General features: G+C 43.5%; 2 protein-coding genes across 10 annotated transcripts in view; one reads left to right on the plus strand and one right to left on the minus strand.

Annotated features, from left to right (window-relative positions):
- The window catches only part of LOC126981516 (protein piccolo-like), a 78583-nt gene that overhangs the window by 4771 nt on the left and 52492 nt on the right, over positions 1–21320 (minus strand). For 7 of the 9 annotated variants that reach the window (XM_050832638.1, XM_050832640.1, XM_050832641.1 and 4 more), the window contains 2 exons: positions 6960–7192; positions 961–5281 (listed from right to left, as the gene is read on the minus strand). In XM_050832638.1, coding sequence (XP_050688595.1) covers positions 961–5205 — 4245 coding nt within the window. In that variant the 5' untranslated portion in view covers positions 5206–5281; positions 6960–7192. Of the gene's footprint in view, positions 1–960; positions 5282–6662; positions 6725–6798; positions 6861–6959; positions 7193–21320 lie in introns of all 9 variants that reach the window. The other 2 variants (XM_050832642.1, XM_050832643.1) reach the window with 2 other exon arrangements.
- LOC126981397 (uncharacterized) lies at positions 9442–10098 on the plus strand. Its single transcript, XM_050832414.1, has one exon. It carries the CDS (start codon positions 9442–9444, stop codon positions 10096–10098), a length of 657 nt encoding a protein of 218 aa, XP_050688371.1.

Raw genomic sequence — 21320 nt, forward strand, 5'->3', positions numbered from 1 at the left:
ACGTGTTTTCCGTAATACAGGCAGCGGTGAATTTTCAGGCGATTATTGTAAGCGATTCCCAGATCAACCGCTGACATATATACGAACATACATTCACGGACCGCACCGCCGCTAGCTTCGCACGGACACCTGTATTTAGACGCACTCACGCAAACAGGCACGCAACAACACACACATTTAACTGCTCACAAACTCGCACTCACAACCACACACACACACACACACACATACACACACACACACACAAAGCCACCAACATCCGACCATCTGCAAGACTTAAAGCAGCGCCATTTACGCCCACACGTAACTCTTGTTTGTCTCAGCCACGCCCACATTCGCAACACCCACGCCCTTTACACTCTCATCCCCAACGCCTACGCGCCATGCATCTCTACCCCCCCCCCCTCCCACACACACACACACACGTATACCCACAGTTCGTACACCAATATCCACTTCACCCATCTCAATCATACCTCTACTACCCTTTACTTACATTCACCTTTAACAACCCCGCCTCCTACAGCATCCCCAACACCTACACCTCAAGCATCTCTACTTCCTTTTACACACTCTCTCATTACTCCCACATCCACTACACCCACGTCACATGCAGCTCTGCCTCCTCATTCACATGCCATTCACATCCACGCCCATTACACCCACATACACATTCACCACACCCGCCAACACTATCTAGCTACATCCAGCCGTCCACGCCCACAGCCACACCAACACAGTGCACGCCAACACAGCACACGCCCTAAACACTGGACCAACTAAACGCAGGGAAATAATAATAACAATAGAAAAATACATCACACAACTAATTAACATAAAAACACAGCTCATGAATTAACAACGCTAAGAAAAATGAGTACTGAAAAAGATGAATACACAAAGAAAACAATATTACGACAAAAGAACAATACTAATAACAGGAAAACGTCTTTTATTTACCTTTCCCATGTCGTGGCGGGTCGTCTTCGTCCCCGTGGTCAACGTGCCCGCAGCAGCACCGTCAGCCCCTCCGTCAGCGCCTCCGTCAGCAGTGTACAGGATCAGCTGCGTCAGGTACTTCAGCGGCAGCTCGTAGCACTGAAGGTTCTTAGCTCGAAGGTCCTGAAGGAAGCGGAGAAGCCTGGCGGAGTCGTCGTCGAAGTCGTCTTCCACCACGCCTCCTTCAGGAACAGAATGACTGGCTGCCTCTCCTTCAGGCTGCTGGCGTATTGGAGTCACACCTCGTACTCCTGAAGACATCTCGTAGCCGCCCTTGCGTACTGAGTCACCTACTGGAGTGTTTAGTAACTTGGGTGTCGTTTCTTCAGTGCCTCTTTGGTTGAATGATGGTGAATGAATGGACGCAGGAGGTGGAGTGAAGGAGGTGGTGGAAGAAGTGATATCAGAGAGCCTGTACTCCCCACCTTCCGTCTTGTTCACGTGAAACATACAAATATGCTTCAAATCCTCGGAGATGTTGAGGATGTCCTGAAACGCTGTCCTCTCAGAGCTCTGCGTCTTCGTCTGTGTGCCTCGCTGTGCCCCTGTTCCGTGGGTCTGGTGTTCCTCGTTCAGTGTGCTCAGCTTTCCCAGGTGCTCCTCGTACATAGCATCCATACCACTCAAGATATCATCAAGTTGTTTCTGAAGATCTCTCGCCTCTTGTAACCTTTCGTTCAGGTACTCATTCTCCTCTTCCCTGATTGTGTTCTTATCCTCGTCCTTCCTACAAGCTGCTTCAGGGCGTGTGGGTGTCTGCAGGGCTTGTTTGTTTGTCAATGTTCGCATCTCTCGCTCTGCGTCTCTGAATATCTCCTCGAGTTTGGCGCTTATTCTTACCTGACTAGAGATGATTTTGTTAGTTACCCCGATCTTGTGGAGAGACTTGACGTTTTCTCTCGTTGGCTGACTTGCAGCACTTCCATGGGTAACTTTGCTATTCGGCTTCTCTGTATTAACGCCCGAGGTGACGTCAGGTCCATCATGCACTCTCGTTGCCCTTGCTTCGCTTATCAGAGGATCACGAGAACTCAAATCCCCTTCGTCAGCAGTGTTCACGGAGTTAGTGAGTACTTCTGAGGTTCTCTTCTTAACTTCGAAGTCGCTTGCTCTCCGTGTCTCCTCCCGATCATTCCCTCCTTCCCGATCTCGCTTCTTCATGTCCCAAGTCATGCAGAGATTCTCGAGGCTTGCCAGGAGCGAGACGGTTGACGGTGGGGACTCTGGGCGGGGAGGGAGACTTGGAGGAGGAGGATTACGAGGTGGAGGGGGAGGTGGAGGGCGAGGAGGAGGAGGTCGATAAGGTGAAGCTGAGGAAGGAAGAACATTCACATAGATCTCCTCCTCCACCACGTTCATGCTGCTCGAGCGAGGAGGAGGGGAAGGCGGAGGTGGAGGAGGAAGAGGGCGATGTGCTGGAGAGAAGGAGGAAGGGAAGGGAAGGGCAACTCCTTCTAGCTCATAGTAGATCCTCTCATCCTCAAGATCCTTAAAACTTGAGCGAGGAGGAGGAGGAGGAGGTGGTGGAGGTGGAGAAGAAAGACGAGGAGGAAAAGGAGAATAAGGCGAAGAAGAAAGAAGAAAACCTGGAGGAGGGGGAGGACGAGGTGGAGGGTTCAGAGTGGATCTTATTCCGTCCCATTTACTGGTCCCTTCCTCTTCCTTGTTGTCTTCACTTAGAGGAGATGAGAGCTGGGTTAGGCTGGGGGACTCGAGGCACTCCCCAGGTTCATCATACATCGTCAGCCAGTTGTCCCCAGCGTTCTCCAGACTCGTGAAGAAGTACTCATCCTCTTCAGACCTTTGCGAGGGGACATAGAAGGTCGGGGATGCTACTCGCGCCGCCCTTTGCCTCTCCTCCCACTCTAAGGCATCCACAGCTTCAATCGAGGCTTCCAGTAGTGAGAAATACTGACTCTCCATCTCCCTGGTCTCCCTCACGGTTTGGTACACACTCGTAACATCGCTGAGAGGGAGACTTCGATGTGGCGATGGTTCTCTCTCGACGCTGAGTTCGATGTTGCTCTTGTCACCTTCGAGCGTTACAAAAGAGGAGTTCGCGGTTACATAGTCTCGTGATGAACCCTCGGACATGCTCTCTATCCCTTCGCTGGAGAAGGAGTTGTTGAGGGAGCTTGTGATGGGTGCCCAGAGCCTCTCCAAAAGGGCCAGGTTCCTATCTGTTGCCTCATTGCGAGTACTGGTGACGGTGGAGGTGGCGGTGGGCGAAGAAGCGACTGTGGTGTTCGTAGTATTCGTGATATTAGTATAGATGTGTGAGTCTCCATATTGCGAAGTGGAAGTGGTGTCTGGTGAGGGTGCATCAGTGGGTGTCATGGCCGTTATTGTATAAAGGGAAGGTGAGGAACAAGGGTCATGGTCGTGTATGTCTGCTCCACCAATGCACTTCGAGCTCGTCCTTAATGGTACCGGAGGCGAGTCGAAGCCAGTGGTCGTCATGGCGTGGTCAAGTGTTGTTTCTGTTTCCTCAGTGCAAGACCCTTCTGGGCCCTTCATGTTAGTGTGGTCTGAGGTCGTCGTAGTGGTCGTCGTTTCCTTGCAGTGGTCCTTCTTCTTGGGGCTGCAGTGGCTGGCGGCGCTCTCCAGCAGCAGGGTCGTTTCTTTGAGATAAGCCTCGATCTCAGACGTAAGGCACTTCAGTTTGTCCCTATCCGATACCTCACGACCTTTGACTCTTGTGGATATCGATTTACTGCTCTTGTTCTTGTCCTTCCTCGTGTTACTCGACTCCTCGCGCACATTTTTGGTCTTCAATAATGCCCTGGTGCTCTGTGTTTTCATATCTCTACACTCGGAGGGGGTAACAATGCTAGACTTATCCTTACTCATACTTGGCCTGTCAGTTTTGCTTTGGGTGGCGTCAGAACAATCCTCAAGACTGTCAGCACTGAACTCCTCGCTGCCACAGAGTGTATCCTCGTCCTCAGAGCCATAACCATGTCCACTCGGAGCCTCAGAGCTTACTAATGCCTTTGTCTTATGCTGAGTGTGACTATGTTTCCCTTCGTCGTCCCCTTCCTCCCCTAGAATCTCGAGTATCACTTCAAGAGGCTCCTGACATCGATAGTAAGTGTCAGATTCTCGTTCGTACAGCTGAGTCTCGTTGGCGCTGATGTCCTCTACTGATTGTGATGATGATAGTGCCTCGTCCAAGCTGTACCCTCCGCTGTCACTCCCGTCATCGCTTTCTTCGTCTTCAGTGAGGTAGTCTTCCGCGTCCTCATCTTCTCCTGTTTGTGATTCTTCCTGTTTGTCTTCTTTCTTCATTTGTTTGGCTTGTTGTTCTTGCTGCTCTTGTTGCTGTTCATGTTCTTGTTCTCCTGTCTGTGATCCAATGCCCATGACAAGTTCTCCCCTCACATCATTACGCTCCTCCTCTCCCTCTTCGCCATGACCAAGAAGCACATCAACGGCACATACTTCTTTACCTCCCTGCGGACCTTCACCCTTTCCATAGTCCTCCCTGCCGCCGCTAGTATGCTCTTCCGTCACCCTTGCGTCCCCGTCACTGAGGTCGACACAGCAGATGGGTCCTTCCTCGCATTGTCTACAGAAGGATAATCTTTCAGCCTCGCAGGACTTCGGAGGGACACGGTGAGCCTCGCTGAAGGTCGTTGCTTTCTCATCTTTGTCCGCAACGCTTTGGGATATCTGGTCATGGTGGGTCTTATCTGCATTAACCGAGTCCTCGTCCTCTGTATTGTCAACGTAAAATTCTCCATAGTGGGTCTCGATTACCGTGTCCACGTCCTCGCTGTATGGATCAGTCCCCTCGGCCTTCTCCTCCGTCTTCAGTCCGCTGCCATCCACGCTTTCTTCGCCGTCGCTGGAGCTCTCGAAGTGATCATCCTCGCCAAAGAGTTCTCTATCCCCAGGCTTGTTATTTCTCCCCTCCCTCATCTGTTTCTCCTCTCCCTCACTCTCCTTAACCCCTCCGCAGCTGGTGTTCTTAAAGTGAGTCTCTTCTACGTCGTTCTTCAGGATGCAACTCACCACACTCTCCTCACCCTCGCTGCTCGTGCTCTCGAAGTGGCCGTCCTCGTGGGTGAATGAGATGCAGGTCTTGGTGATGAGGGACTGAAAGGTCTCCTGCACGCCCTCCTTCCGATACTCGTCGCGCCCGTGCTCCGAGTCCAGGTTTTCTCTGTCCATGAGAATGAGTCCCTCCCACGTACGGCCCTCCATGGCTGCTCCCCCGCTGTGCTGCGCTCCTCACGCTCACGAACAAGTCTATTTTTCTATGGTATCGCCGCACGCCACACTGCAATTGGGAAGAGATAAAGAACACGTGATGGATTTGCAATACGAGTGAGTTCTAAATACTTTCTGGTCCCACGCCGCGCTGCACTTAGGAGAAGGTTAAACACAATGATGGATCTGATTTACGAGTGACTTCTAAACGCTTCTGTTCTGATGTCACTCTGCAGCAATTGGACGCAGATAAAAACAAGTGATGGATTTGCAATACGAGTGACTTCTAAATACTTTCTGGTCTCACGACGCGCTGCACTTAGAAGGTTAAACACACTGATGGATCTGATTATTATTATTGTTATTATTATTACTATTATTATTATTATTATTATTATTATTATTATTATTATTATTATTATTATTATTATCATTATTATTATTATTATTATTATTATTATCATTATTTACGAGTGATTTATAAACGCTTCTGTTCCCATGTCACACTGCAATTGGAAACAGATAAAAAAAATAAAAAAACGTGATGGATTGCAGTACGAGGGACTTATAAATGTTTTCTGCTCCCATGCCGCACAGCAGTTAGGAAGAGATAAGAAAGCGATTGTGACAGATTTTAGATATAGTGAGTGACTTCTCTAAATCCTTTCCGTTCCGGCCTTCACAGTACTTTGAATTTTATCTTTACGTTACACTGAAAAAAGTCACTCTAAAATATATTACTTGTTTTTTTTTTCACTATAACAATACTTAGAACATTTTACTCGTTTACTTATTAATCGTTTATATCATTGTCAAACGTTACTTTCACGATCTTTGGAGTTTTACCCTTGTGTTACCCTGAAAAAAAAATCATTATAACAACTCTTAAAAATATATCACACACGTTCTTTTTATATTGACTGTTTATAACATTGTTGAACTCTGCTTTCTACTTTCTCCTTCTTCTCTCGTTCCAACATTTTTCCCTCTACCGATGTCTCCCCTCCTTTTTTTTTTATTCTGCCTCTCTCAATTTATATTCCTTTTCATTATGTATTCTTACGTTACAATGAAAAAACTTATTGACGGTCAAAAAATGTATTTCTCGATTTTTTTTTTCTTACAGTGCTCGTTTATATAATTGTTGAAGGTTCCTATTGTAGTCTTTTGTGTTTTATTCTTACATTAAACTGAAAATCAAGTCACTTTAACAACACTAAAAATATATTACTCTGTCTGTTTCTTCTATTTATCGTGTATATCAGTGCAGAAGGTTGCTTTCATACTCATTGCCAGACGTTCGATTCCAAGGCTTCCTATTGTAGTCTTTTGTGTTTTATTCTTACATTAAACTGAAAATCAAGTCACCATAACAACACTTAAAATATATCACTCTGTCTGTTTCTTCTATTAATTATGTATATCAGTGCTAAGGTTGATTTCATACTCACTGCCAGACGTTCGATTCCAAGGCTTCCTATTGTAGTCTTTTGTGTTTTATTCTTACATTAAACTGAAAATCAAGTCACTTTAACAACACTAAAAATATATTACTCTGATCAGTGCTAAGGTTGATTTCATACTCACTGCCAGACGTTCGATTCCAAGGCTTCCTATTGTAGTCTTTTGTGTTTTATTCTTACATTAAACTGAAAATCAAGTCAATAAAACAAAACTAAAAATATATCACTCTGTCTGTTTTTTCTATTAATTATGTATATCAGTGCTAAGGTTGCTTTTATACTCACTGCCAGACGTTCGATTCCGCGGGCTCCAGCACACACAGAAAACGACGGTCACTTCAGCGGCGGAGAGAAGCACAAGACGTCATCACGCGCTCAGAGTGTGACGCAAGAAGTTATAAAAAGGCTTTCCATCACTATCTTCACTTTTTTCTTTTTACATCACTCAGTTCTTTTTTTTTTTTTGGTCTGTCTTTTTCTATTTATCTTCCTGGAAAAAAATATTACTTCACTGCAACCTGGAAGAAGAGAGGGAGAGAGAAGAATATAAAGTTAGGCTGCATAGAAATTAGTGATATAAGATTTGGCGATGAAAAAAATATACTATCAATGAATCAATAATAACAATAAAATTCCTTAACAAACTAGTAGACAAATAATAAAAAAAGTATAAATAAACACTTTTCTCTACTCTTTTCTACATTTTTCCTCGTCTTTCTTTATCCATCTAACTTTTTTTCCTTCCTTCGTCTTTTTTCCTTGCAAATTTTCATGATCTATCGTTTTCTAATCACTCTTCTTTCTTTCTACCTTCTTTGAATTTTCTTTTCCACTTTTACTCTTATCTATCCTTCCTCCTCTCTTCTTATAGGAGCAGCGTTTAGCGGGATCTTTGTTGTTGTTGTTGTTGTTTTTGTTGTTTTCATATGTGTTTACTTTTGAGCTGCTTCCTCTACTGTAAAAGGATAACAAATAAATAAATAAATAAATAAAAACCCATCAAATAATATTAAAAAAAACACAGTGCAGAGGTAAGCTAGCCAGTAAAACACCTCATCAAAATAGTAAACAAATATACGAAGAATTCAACACAGGAATAAACACAAACGAAAAAAAAAAAGCATTTAGGTAATAAAACAACAAATTGCGAAGGTGAGCCAGCCAGGTGAGAACGAGGCAGGTAAGTAAGGATGAGGCAGGTGAAGACGAGGAAGATGAAGACGAGACAGGTGAAAACGAGGCAGGTGAAGAGCAGGTGAAAACGAGGTAGGTGAAGATGAGGAAGATGAAGACGAGACAGGTGAAAACGAGGTAGGTAAAGATGAGGTAGGAGAGGACGAGGAAGATGAAGACGAGACAGGTGAAAACGAGGTAGGTGAAGATGAGGTAGGAGAGGACGAGGAAGATGAAGACGAGACAGGTGAAAACGAGGCAGGTGAAGATGGGGTAGGAGAGGACGAGGGAGATGGAGACGAGACAGGTGAAAACGAGGCAGGTGAAGATGGGGCAGATAACGACGAGGCAGGTGAGCACGAGACATGTAGCGCCCAAGGTAACACGTCTCAGGAACCCAAACAAACACAAGAGGTGGTCAGCGTTCCCCTTTATTACGCCGCGCCAGGATTTCAATACCACCTCGACGCTCATTCTTTTCTTCTTCTCTTGTTCCTTCCTCTCCTCTCTGCTGATGTCTTCCCTCGTTTTATTTTTTATTCTGGTTCTCTCCGTTTATATTTCTTTCCATTTTGTTTTCTTTTATCACTCTTTCTCCTCCCTTTCACAACCCTGCATCAAAAACAATCCAATACCACTTCAAAGCTCCTTCTATGTTTTTTTTTTCTCTCGCTTCTTCCTTTTCTCTCTTTTTGCATATGTGTTCCCTATTTTGGTTTTCTTCTTTTTTTTCTTTCCTTTCTTTTCCCGCTTCTATTTCTCTCCCTTTTCTTGTTTTGCCTATTTTTGTTGTCTTATTTTTTTCTTTCCTTTCTTCTCTTACTCCTATTTCTCTTATTTTTCTTATGTCTTCCCTTTTTTTGCTGTCTTTTCCTCCTTTCTTTTATTTTGTTTTCTCACTCCTTTCTTTTCTTTCTACTGATGCCTCTTTTTTTCTATTCTGCCTCCCTTTATTTATATTTCTCTTTATTTTATTTTATTTTTTCACTCTTTCCTCTCTTTATTTACCTTTGTGTCCCCTCTTTTTTATTCTGCCCCTCATCATTTATATTTTTATTTTCTTTTATTTTCTCATTCTTTCCTCTCTCTATTTACTCATGTCTCTCGTTTCTTATTGTCTCTTCCTTCCTCTTCTTTTTTTATTTTCTTTCAGGCTCCCTTCCTCTCTTAATCCCAGTGACTCAGCTTCCTTCCTTCAGTCTTTAGTCTTTCTTTACTATTTTCTTCCACACTTTTCTATATTTTATTCATCACACTTTTTTTCTCTTCTTCCTCTCTTCCTTGTATTCTTTTTTCATCTACAGTTTCCAATCGCTTTCTTCCTTTCTTCCTTCTTTATCCTTTCCTTCCCGTCTTACTTTTCTTCCTCCTTCCTTCCTTTAATTTTTCTTTCCTTCCTTGGTTTCAATATTTTTTCCCCTCCATCGCACGCACACACATCCTTTTCACAACCATGAACACCCAGCAGCTCACATTCCTCCTCCTGACGACGACCTTGGTGGTGTTGACGGCGAAGGAGGTGAATGTCAAGGAGGTTAAGGAGGCGAAGGACACCAATTGGACTTCCTTAATGGCATGGCGGGGCGTAGGATGCATGCCGCTGTACTTCACGGAGAGGCCAGTGAAGGAATCCCCACAGTGTGTCCTACGCCTCCCAAGGACTCGAAGTGCCCCTGAGGAGGTTATTCATACATCCTATTGGGCAGTCAAGGCCGAGCTTCTGACACGGTATAGGATATCACGGAAGGATCAACCGCCAGGAAAGGACGAGGACGAAAAGGAACCGGCGGAAGGAGTGAAAAAGGAGGAAGAGGAGGAGAAAAAACGAGAAAAAGAACGCTCATTGAGAATTCGAAAGGAGAAGAAAAAGAAGGAGGAGAAAAAAACACAGAAGAAAACGATATATGATGAAACCGATGAGGAGGAAGAAGAGAAGAACAAAAAGAAGGCAATTATGAAGACCTTGAGACAGCGGAAGAGGAACAAGACAAAGAAGAGGACTCCCACCACACAGGAGATCCACGTAAAATGCAGAGGCAAGAGACCCTTCTACATGATCCTACGGGAGTGTATGGTGCGAGGGAAGGGCATGACCTTGGCGGATCTCTCCCTGGCCTTGCATCTTCAGAAATGGGAAGTTACTGAGCCGGAAGAGTCCTTGGCTGATCCTTCTGTTATGGATGTGAAGTGTGCTGGAATGAAGGATTTTGAGGTCCAGAAAAAGAAGAAAGAAAATATAGTTGAGATGTGAAGATATTGAATAGATAAGGAATGAAAGGAGAGGTAGAAGAGGGAATGGAGAAGAGAACTACATAAAACAAAGGGATGAATGCGTAGAAAGAGGACAGAGTAAAATGGGATGAAAATTAAGTTACAGAAATAAAAGAAAACGAATAATGTAGGGGAAAAAGAAGAAGAAAAGGGATAAAGAGAGGGAGAAAAGGATGATCAAGAAAAGTAATATGAGGCAAAATGAAGTTACACAAATATAGAAAACGAATAATAAGGTAAAAATAAAGAAAATAAGGATAAAAAGAGGAAGAAAAAGAAATTAAGAAGAAAACAGAGTAAAATGAGGTAAAACTAAACTTCGAAAAAACAAAGAAAACGAGAAATAGAGGTTAAAGAAAAGAGGGAACAGAGACAAAAAAGAGGAAAAGGTATTAAGAAGAGGATAGAGTAAGCGAAAATAAAATGAGGGATGAAAAGAGGAAGACAAGGAGGATCAAGAAGAAAAAAAAGTAAAATGGTGCAACGTGAGGCTTCGAAAAACAAGAAAACAAATAAATAAAAATGAAAATAGAAGGAAAAAGGATAAAATAGAGGAAGCAATAGAGGATCAACACACTCGTTCACCACACACTTAGGTTCCTCTGAGGCCACTGTCGCCGAAATTGTTGTGGAGAGAAAAGGATGGGAAGAAGGGAGGGAGGGAGGGATTTAAAGAGAGAGAGGGAGAGAGGGAGGAAGGAAGGAGGGAAGGGAGAGTTCGTTAGTCAGTCAGTCTGTTTGTCTCATGACGTCATATACTCATTTACTTCCATGAGAGAGAGAGAGAGAGAGAGAGAGAGAGAGAGAGAGAGAGAGAGAGAGAGAGAGAGAGAGATTTGTTTACAAGTGTTTCTTTATTTATTTATTAAGGAGTCGTAAAAGAGGCATCGAAGGGAATGCTAACGAGGAGGGAGGGAGAGAGGAAGGGAGGGAAGGGAGAGAAGGGAGAGGAAGGAGGGGAAAGGGAGGGAGAGTTATTGCCATGCAGGTCATGAATAAGAAGGGAGGAGAGGGAGGAGGGAGGGGAAGGTGGGAGAGAGGCCGTGAGAGAATGGAAAAGGGAGGGAGAGTGGAAGAGAGTGAGACAAGGGAGAAGAGGAAGGGAGAGTAGGAGGGGAAGGGAGGGTAAGAGAAAAGGAGTAAAAGAAGGAAGAAGGGAGATTAATATAAGGTGAGGGAAGAGGAGAAGAACAGGGGAGGGAGGTTATGAGAGAGGGAAGATAAGAAGGATAAAAGGAATAAAGAGAGAACGGAGGAAGGAAGAATAAGCAATAATAGAGAGCAAGAAAAAAGACCTGGAGGATGAGGACGAAGAGAGAGGAAGAGGAATAAAGAAGAGAAGGGAGAGAAACCAAAGGGGAAGACCTGGAAGAGGGAGAAACGAGAGAAAAATAATTGAGGAGATGAGGAAAAGAAAACATGTGGAGGGTGGGAAGGAAGGAGGGAGAGAGGGTGGAAGAGAGAGGGAGGAAGAGAGGGAGAGAAGGAGGGAAGGACCTACGAAACATGTGTGTGTACCTACGTCATCGACAGGATTGGAAGAGAGAGAGAGAGAGAGAGAGAGAGAGAGAGAGAGAGAGAGAGAGAGAGAGAGAGAGAGAGAGAGAGAGAGAGAGAGAGAGAGAGAGAGAGAGAGAGAGAGAGAGAGAGAGAGAGAACGTGTCATTACCAGGAAGAAACAAGTAGATACGTTAATTGGGCCAAAGTATACTAATCAGAGTGTACCAGTTCAAAGAGTACCAGTTAAAAGTGTACCAAATGTAAGTACACCAAACCAGAGTGTACCAGAGAGAAAGAGAGGAGAAAGAAAAGAAGGACTGAGAGAAGGGGAAGGGAGAATGGGAGAGAGGGGGTGAGAGAAGGGAGAAGAGAGGAGGGAGAGAAGAGATGCAAGGTGTGGAAGAAGGGAGAGTGGGAATAGGGGATGAGAGAAGGGAGAAACGAGGTTAGTTATGGACAAATAGGGAGAGAAGAACGAGTGTGCCAGCGATCAACAGAGGTCAGAGTACGGAGGAGGCATACATAATCCCAAAATAAACCAACAAAACCGACTTAAACCGGCAACGAGAATGAATTACAAAATCTTCTTCCTAAAGGTGACTCGCTGCCGTCCGTATGAAAGAGAGGAGAGCGCCGGTGTCATTGCCAATGGGAAAAATAAAGGGGAAAAAGCAGAACAGAAGAAAGAGTCTCGCCAACGGGACTTCCCAGGACGGAGCAGCGGCGACAAAGGGCAACGCTGATATTGTGCTCTTGAAAGGGAGTAAGCGTCATGGTTGAACTGATGCAAGAACGATCATAAGAGGCCTGCTTGTGGGCTACTGTGAAGGTCATGAGAATATAAAGTTTGGAGGTTATTTTAGTTTTTTTAAGGTGACTGTGATATTCCTTATGAAAGATTGATGTTATAGCCAATATCGGTGTTTTATATGCACGGAGAAAAGGAGAGAGAAAAGAACGTCTGGGTATTCAAAAATGTACGAGGATAAACTATGACGGCAAATGCAATAATATCCCCATGAAAAAACTGATGCAATAGTCATGGAGATGTTTTATGCAGGAGGGAGGGAGGAAGGAGAAGGGAGGAACGAAGGAAAAATAACGAGATGCGGAAAAGGAAAGATGTGGAGGGAAGAGAGGATGGGAAAGGGGAAGGAAGGGAGGGAAGGAGGGAGATGGACCGAGAGAGAGAGGGGGAGATATGAGAGAAAAAGGGGAGAGGGATGAGCTGAGTGTTGCAGATTATAGACACTACGGACGTTTAATTTTTCCAACATAATATAACAAGGAAAAAGAGAGGAGACATTCAGGATGCTTCAAATTATACGGAATTAGACTGTGAAGGACGCTTAATGTTGAGCTCATGGCAAAGCGAAAGGAAAAAAGAAGAGAAATAAAGAGTCTAGATATTCCGAAGTATACGAGAATAAGTATGAAGGACACTTAATTTTTTCTACATCATCTGAAAACAAAGAGAGAAAGAGGCAATCTGGGTATTCCACAGTAAACGAAAAGAAGCTATTAGAGATATTAATTCTATTCAACACGATCTGAAAGGGCAAAAAAGGAAGAAATATATAATCTGGGTATTCCACAATGTATGAAAAGAAACTGTGAAGGACGCTTATTTTTTTACCTACTCTCATGGTGGAAATAAAGCAAGACACTGAAAATCCGGGTGTTTCAAATAATTACGAAACGAAGTCATGACAGACGATTAATCTTTTCAACTAGACCTGATCGGCAAGAAAATAGAAAAAAAACAGTCTAGGTATTTGAAAAAGATACAAAAAAGGAACTATGAATAACACTTAATCTTTTCAACTAGACCTGATCGGGAAAAAAAATAGAAAAAAAGACGTTCTGGGTATTTGAAAAAGATACAAAAAAGGAACAATGAATAACACTTAATCTTTTCAACATGACCTGATGCGGAAAAAATAGAAAAAAATAGACAGTCTGGGCAATTCAAAAAGATACAAAAAGGAACAATAAATAACACTTAATCTTTTCAACTAAACCTGATCGGCAAGAAAATAGAAAAAAAAGACAGTCTGGGTAATTCAAAAAGATACAAAAAAGGAACTATGAATAACACTTAATCTTTTCAACATGACCTGATGGGGAAAAAATAGAAAAAAATAGACAGTCTGGGTAATTCAAAAAGATACAAAAAAGGAACAATAAATAACACTTAATCTTTTCAACTAGACCTGATGGGGAAAAAATAGAAAAAAAAAGACAGTCTAGGTATTTGAAAAAGATACAAAAAATTAACTTTGAATAACACTAATCTTTTCAACTAGACCTGATGGGCAAGAAAATAGAAAAAAAGACGTTCTGGGTAATTCAAAAAGATTAAAAAAAGGAACAATGAATAACGCTTAATCTTTTCAACTAGACCTGATGGGGAAAAAAATAACACTTAATCTTTTCAACTAGACCTGATAGGGAAAAAAATAGAAAAAAAAGACAGTCTGGGTATTTGAAAAAGATACAAAAAAGGAACAATGAATAACACTTAATCTTTTCAACATGACCTTATGGGGAAAAATAGAAAAAAAAGACGTTCTGGGTAATTCAAAAAGGTACAAAAAATTAACTTTGAATAACACTTAATCTTTTCAACTAGACCTGATGGGGGAAAAAAAAAGAAAAAAAGACGTTCTGGGTAATTCAAAAAGATTAAAAAAAGGAACAATGAATAACGCTTAATCTTTTTCAACTAGACCTGATCGGCAAGAAAATAGAAAAAAAAGACAGTCTGGGTAATTCAAAAAGATTAAAAAAAGGAACAATGAATAACGCTTAATCTTTTCAACTAGATCTAATTTTAACCTCATGAAAAATTGACCGCCATGCCCCGATGAAAAAAACAACACTCGGGTGAAGGCCAACTCGTGGATATTTCGAAGGTTACGACTCTTCATAAAAAAAAAAAAATGGGAGTAAAATCACAAATAGAAGAACAAAACTTGAGAGGAAGAGAGTCGTTGGTCTGTTCACGTGTATACAAATTTACACACACACACACACACACACACACACACACACACACACACACGCGCGCAAGGATTGGAGACGAGACACACCAGCGAGAACCAGTAAGGAAGGTAAAGAAAAATAGTGAATGAGGGCGGTAAACTATTCAAGGAAGTGACAATGGTGGAAGATGATGAAGGATTTACGTCATTTTTTTTCCATTATTATTCTTTAGTATCATCTTCGCTCCTCCTTCTACGCCATCACTCTTTTTTTTCGATCTCTTCCTCATCTGATTATTATTATTATTATTATTATTATTATTATTATTATTATTATTATTATTATTATTATTATTATTATTATTATTATTATTATTATTATTGCTATTATCATTTTATTCTTATTATCATTTATCCTCACTGTTGTCGTCGTAATTGTTCTTCTTCTCTTCTTCTTCTTTATTTCCTACTTCCTCCTCCTCCTCCTCCTCCTCCTCCTGGGCACGAGGTGAGAAAAGGACCCTTTAATTCAACCTTGGGCGCTTCATCGGCAAATATTGACTTAGAGGGAGGATTCTCTCTCTCTCTCTCTCTCTCTCTCTCTCTCTCTCTCTCTCTCTCTCTCTCTCTCTCTCTCTCTCTCTGCTCCTCTATATTTATGGGTATACAGTTATGCAATATGTATAATTCAATGGTAGGGCCCCACCTCGAATATGCAGTACAGTTCTGGTTTCCTAATTACAGGACGGATATTGAATTATCAGAAAGAGTTCAGAGACGCGCTACGAGATTGATTCCTCCATTGAGGGCTCAACCGTATGGAGAACGATTCGAGCGACTAGACCTCTTTACGTTGGAAGAGACCCTTATAATATTTGATTCAGGTCTTCAAGTACCTGAAGAAGTTCAGCAACGTCAATCACTTCATTTTTTTTTTTAGCTACAACCAACTAATGAACTCGAAATTTCGATATACCTATTTAAGCGAAACGATGTAGTACAGAAATTGGCAGGAGTTTCTTTTCAAACCGAGTCATCCGCCACTGGAACAACCTTCCTACAGAGATAGTAAGTGCGAATGACATCAACTCATTTAAAACTCAAATCAACCGTTATTTCGTTGTGTCAGGAGTAATTGAATAGCGAAGTGCTTTCATCTGCTCTGCAGGCACAAAATGACTGTCCAGCAGACTGAATCACCAGAGTGGGCAACCTCCTAGTTAGCCAGTAGGCTCTCTGTTACTTGGATTTCCAAGATTCCATGTTTCCTACGACTTTTTTTCTACATTTTTATGCCAAAAATATCACCACCTCTTTCTTCTATCATCATCGTCATCATCATCATCGTCTGATGATCACCACCACCTTCCAGTAGGAAGTACAAAGACATGAATCACCTTGGCCACGCCAACACCTCTCCCTATAATCTTTTTCAATGTCTTCCGTGTTTATCTTTCTTCTATGTCTGTCCTGTTCGTCTGTCTGTCTGTATGTCCGTCTGCCTCTCCGTTTTCATTAGTGTCGCTTGTGTGTTGACTTTTCATTTGATTTGTTGCCTTGTTATCTTGTATTATTATTATATTAGTTTATAAATTAATACATTCATTTAGAGATACAATTATTATTCATTAACAACGTAATTACCTGAATTATATCTTACAATTTCAACATCATTATGTCATTGGAGAGGCGGCGACCGAGTGATCAGCGTGCGGGCGTGGTGAACCCGAGGACCTAGCGTGGACTATATAGGTTCGAGTCCCACCAAAACACGCTTTTTCAAACCATCGTCGAGTGGTGGAGGATTACCCACAAGCTGTCCAGCCATTCAATCAACCCTACCTTCAGCGACTTTGGTCAAGAGGGCACATGGGGGCAGCATGGGCCGGGCAAGGGTCATACATCACGGCAGCCACTTTAATAAAATCAGCCTCCGCCACTAAGCGGCCGGGGCCGTTCAAGAAGTCCCTCAAGACAGCCTACCGGCGCTACGGGCAGCACCTAAAAAAAATATATATATTTTTCAAGATTATTTTTTTCGATTTATTATTTACGGCATTGTCAACCTCCCTGCTTCCTTTCAACGCTCTTTATTTGTTCTTTCCCCCTCCCCTCCCCCTTCATTACGTCGAATGCATGTGTTATTTGAATGCATTCCTTTCCGCCGTGTCAAAATTACTTCCCTTTTTTATTTTGTTCCTTTCCGTTCACTGCTTCTCTATGTACATGCAAGCACACGCAAGTCCGTCACGCCTATACCCTCAATAGCACTGTGAAGGTTATTTTCTTGGCTCCCTCTCTATTTCCTCTCTATCTCTCTTGTTTCCTTCTCCCCCTTCCTCAGTTCCGCTCTCCCTCATCCGGCCTACCTGACAAACACTCATCCATTACCTCTACAGAGCACAATTTTTTTTTCGTGCACAAGTTACAATGATGGTCCACATCCTGCCGATGTCATGGTGGTGGTGGTGGTGGTGCCAGGTGACGCAGGTAGAGGGACTGGGGCAAGGGCAAGGGCATGGGCAGGAACAAGGGCATACGAGGGCACTTCTAATAAACGCAAGGATGAGGGCAATGATGAGGGCCTGGGGCACTGAGAAACCAGGGAACAGGTCACCAGGTAGGGGGGACGAGGTACGCAACACAGGAATGACGACCACGTGGCGGGGAGTGGACTGCGAACCTCTGTACACCACTTCGAGACCGGCGTGTGCCCAGTGCCTCCTGTACGTCCCCGCCACGCAAGCTCTGCCTCCTGAGACCATCCACACCTCGCACCAGGCTGTCCTCGCGGAGCTCCTTGTGCGGTACCGACTCACGAACAGGTGGAGGGAGAGGACAGGTACACATATCAAGGTGTTCTGCAGAGGCATGAGAGCGATGAAGATGAAGCTCCTCTACTGCACCGTATCGGGTCCTGAGGGTAAGGTAAAGGCCACTCAAGCATCCATCTCCACGGCCCTTCATTGGGGACTCCTTCGTCTTGCCGATAAGAGAACCAGCGACTCGTGGAGGGTAAGGTGTAGGGGCATCGCTCCCTTTTACGTGCGCAAAGTGAAAGAGGAGGACGAGAAAGGAAAAGGAGGTTGGGGTGGAAAGATGTATATGAATCTTAAGCCAAAAAAAAAGGAAAATGTACGGAACAACGGACGAAGAGAAAGGTAATCGTGGAGCAAGGAAGGGACACGAAAGTGATCAAGGAGCAAAAGGACAAAGAAAAGTGTGAATCCTTGAACGACGAAGGAGATGGACGGCACGGAGCTGGTGGTGGAGGAAGGACAGTGAAGTCGGAGCGCAGTGTGGACTGGAAGGAATGACAGTGCGTAGTAAAAGTAACGCCAAGGAATTGAAAGAGAATAAACAAAAAGAATGAAGAGCACAAAAGGAAGAAAGGAGCTCAGATAGGAACGTACAAAAATAGTCAGTGCAAAAATGTATGACTTTACAAGAAATAAAACGCTTCAAACCATTAACTTCGTAAAAAAAGAAAACTTATGCTAATCAAATTCTTACAGTAGAGATTTCAACAAAACATAAAATACCAATCCATGCAATTCCTAGTAAATTTTGCATCTGCTGTTCATTATTATTTCAGAATCATAATTATTTCGTTTGTGGTCGCCAGAAAACAGTAGAAGTAGTAGTAGTAGTAGTAGTAGTGGTAGTAACTGTAGAAGTAGTAATAGTAGAGGTAGTAGTAGTAGTGGTAGTAGTGGTAGTAACTGTAGAAGTAGTAATAGTAGAAGTAGTAGTAGTAGTAGTAGTAGTAGTAGTAGTAGTAGTAGTAGTAGTAGTAGTAGTAGTAGTAGTAGTAGTAGTAGTGGTGGTGGTAATAGTAGTAGTTCTCATTATCATTTTAGTCTTGCTATTTTTACAGGTTTATGCTGATGTTTTAATCATTAACTTATACTTGGTTCCTATCTTTGTGAATGTTCGCTGTAACTGATTGTCTTGCTCGACTCATCGGTATTGTCTTCACGTGCTCTCTCTTTCTCTTGCTCTTTCATTCATTCATTTTTTTTGTCTTCCTTTCTTTTCCTTATTCGATTTCTTCCTGTGCTGCTTGTTTCTTTCTTGTTTTTGTTTCTGTTGCTTGTTTTTGTTATTATTATTGTTCTTCTTGTTCTTGCTTTTGTTCTCGTTCCCCACACACACAAATCATCATCATCATCACATTATTATTATTATTATTATTATTATTATTATTATTATTATTATTATTATTATTATTATTATTATTATTGTCATTAGTAGTAGTAGTACTATTTTTTCTAATTTATTGCTCGTTCCTCTTTAAGGTCACGCAATATATTTGTAAGCCCAGTTTCTTCATTTTTTCTCCAGCGTTATCATGACTCTGCGTCTCGTGTGGCTATTGTGCTGTGTTGGCGCGGCGTTGGGGAGCGGGGGGACAAACCCTACTCAACCGGCACCACGCAACACCCCGACCTTCCCAGCCGCGATCCCCGACACCCCCTCCAGCCCCTCCCTCGCCACAAGCACCATCGCGAACAGCATCGACGTCCTTCCAGTTGGCGCCACCAGTGACGCCGATCCCCTTGAGGATTTCGCGGCTCTTATCCCTGTCCCTGACTCCGATGACAGCGAGACGGACGACCCATCCATCTCCGTCGAAAGTGCTCAAGGCCTCACCGACGACGACGACGAGGATGACTCCGATTTCGACGCCACCTCCGACAGTGACTACGACGACTCTCCTGATGATCTTTCCATACAATTGCAGAAAGAGGATGAGGGTCTCTCTACAGCCTCTAAAGACGACTTCGGCCACACTAAAGACCCTGAACACTTTCCCTTCAATGGTAACGACAAAATCAACTCCAACATAACACCTCATCCGACCCCCGAAAATTCTACTTCCTCCTCTGCAACTTCCAACTTCCCCGACAGGACTAATCCTACTAAACCCACTAACAACCTAACCTCCACTCCCGACCTAACCCTGAACGAGACACTCCAATACAGAAAAACCTTCTCAAAACCTAACCCAACCACCAAGGCCCCGCACAAGACTACTCCCAGAGACAATAACAACCCCCAGACTATCACAGATGATCTGAGACTAAACCGTACAGTCCCAACAGACGCCAACTCGACCTTCCCAAACACCCACGAAAAGCCAGACTCCAAATCCATCAAAGGCAAAACCCCGAATAAAACATACTCCATCGGCGCCGAGGTCACAACTAACCCCCTTGCTGTCACCCCTTCCGAAAAAACAAAACCCACCCCTTCCACAGCCCCCACTACGCCCCCTGCCATCACCAACCCCAGCCAGATAAACCCCACCCTAACTAACCCCACTCCTTTGGTCCCCACTGCAACAGAAAGTCCAAAAGGGAAGCTCTGGCGAGGCATCAGGTGTGAGGGTCTGCAGTACAAGGCCTCCCCGGACTGTCTGGTGGCCGTTCCCTCACAGCCTATGTACCCTTGGGATGTTTTCAGGACAACTTACGAGGTCATCATGGCAGAGCTTATGACTCGGTACATAGCGCTGGGCCTCGACACCCCGACTTTGGACGGCGTGATGGTATTTTGCAACGGAATGGAGGAACTTAAACTTGCCTTACGTTGGTGCTACTTGCTTCTGCCTAACGCTACGAGCCTCATGATTATGCCTCAGTCCACTGTTTCCTTCTACCTGGACAGAGGCCGCTACACTTTCGCTGACCAGTGGAATTACGACGCGGTGGAGGTGAGGTGTCCAGCCACGCCCCCGTTTTGGATTCGAAGGTTTGATCCATTGCGCTGCGGCACAGACAACGCCGAATGTCTGGATCAAAACATGGATCTCAAGTCGTCAGAGCTGGAAAAGACGACCATATCAGAGGGTGTCAGTGTTACGGCCAGATGGTAAAGAATATGCACAAAACAACGGATCCTTAGGCGAAGAGGTGGCCAGTATTTTTTCTTGTTAGTTCTTTCTCTTGTTTATGAAGTCGAAGTATGCCGATATATAGTGTGAGCAACGGTGAAAGTGTGAGCACAGTACTAGAAAAAATACGTAAAGTTTGCAGCATTACCTAATAGTAAATGGTATTATTACGCATATTTCCCCAACAGCTCGTATGATATCGTGCCAGTATTTTCCTTGTCGTTGCTAAAATCAAAGTCAGAAACGCGAACTAATCTTTGAGTCTTAAACTGTAAGGCGAAGTGTTGATGTATTTTTTTTCGGTTCTGATTTCCACTTCCCTTTCCCGTTCTGGTTTCCGTTTATCTCTTCCGTTCTGAGATCCGGGAGCCGACTTGAGGAGGGAGGAAGGGAGGGAGAGGAATGAGAGAGAGAGAACGCGAAGGAAATCCTATGAAGTAGAGCAGACACAAAATGAAATAAAAATATCCCGGGCCGTCGTAAACCTTCAAGAAAAATTGTGAATATTCCTTTCGCACTAATTTGTACTTTTCGTCTCCCGTTCTGAAACGCCTGAGCTGACGTGTAGCAGTCACCGCTCAAACCGCGTGCTCCTCCTCCTCGGTGACACTAAGAAACTGGAGTGTGCAGCGCAGACTCGTTAACTGTATTTTCATTGTCTCCCTGTCTGTCTTGTGCGTCTTCAATGTTTGTCTTTCTTGCTACTCGTTTATCTTTGACTGTCCGTCTATGTCCTCCTGTTGTCCACTCGTACATATTGTTTACTACACACACTAATATTTATATGTCATCTACGCCAAACAACATTCACACACACGCATA

The sequence above is a fragment of the Eriocheir sinensis genome, chromosome 48, assembly GCF_024679095.1.
Source record: "Eriocheir sinensis breed Jianghai 21 chromosome 48, ASM2467909v1, whole genome shotgun sequence".
Classification (NCBI taxonomy): Eukaryota; Metazoa; Arthropoda; class Malacostraca; order Decapoda; family Varunidae; genus Eriocheir; species Eriocheir sinensis.

Excerpts from the sequence above, each read along its gene's own strand:
- LOC126981397 (XM_050832414.1), top strand. The coding sequence starts at position 9,442 with ATGCCGCTGTACTTCACGGAGAGGCCAGTGAAGGAATCCCCACAGTGT.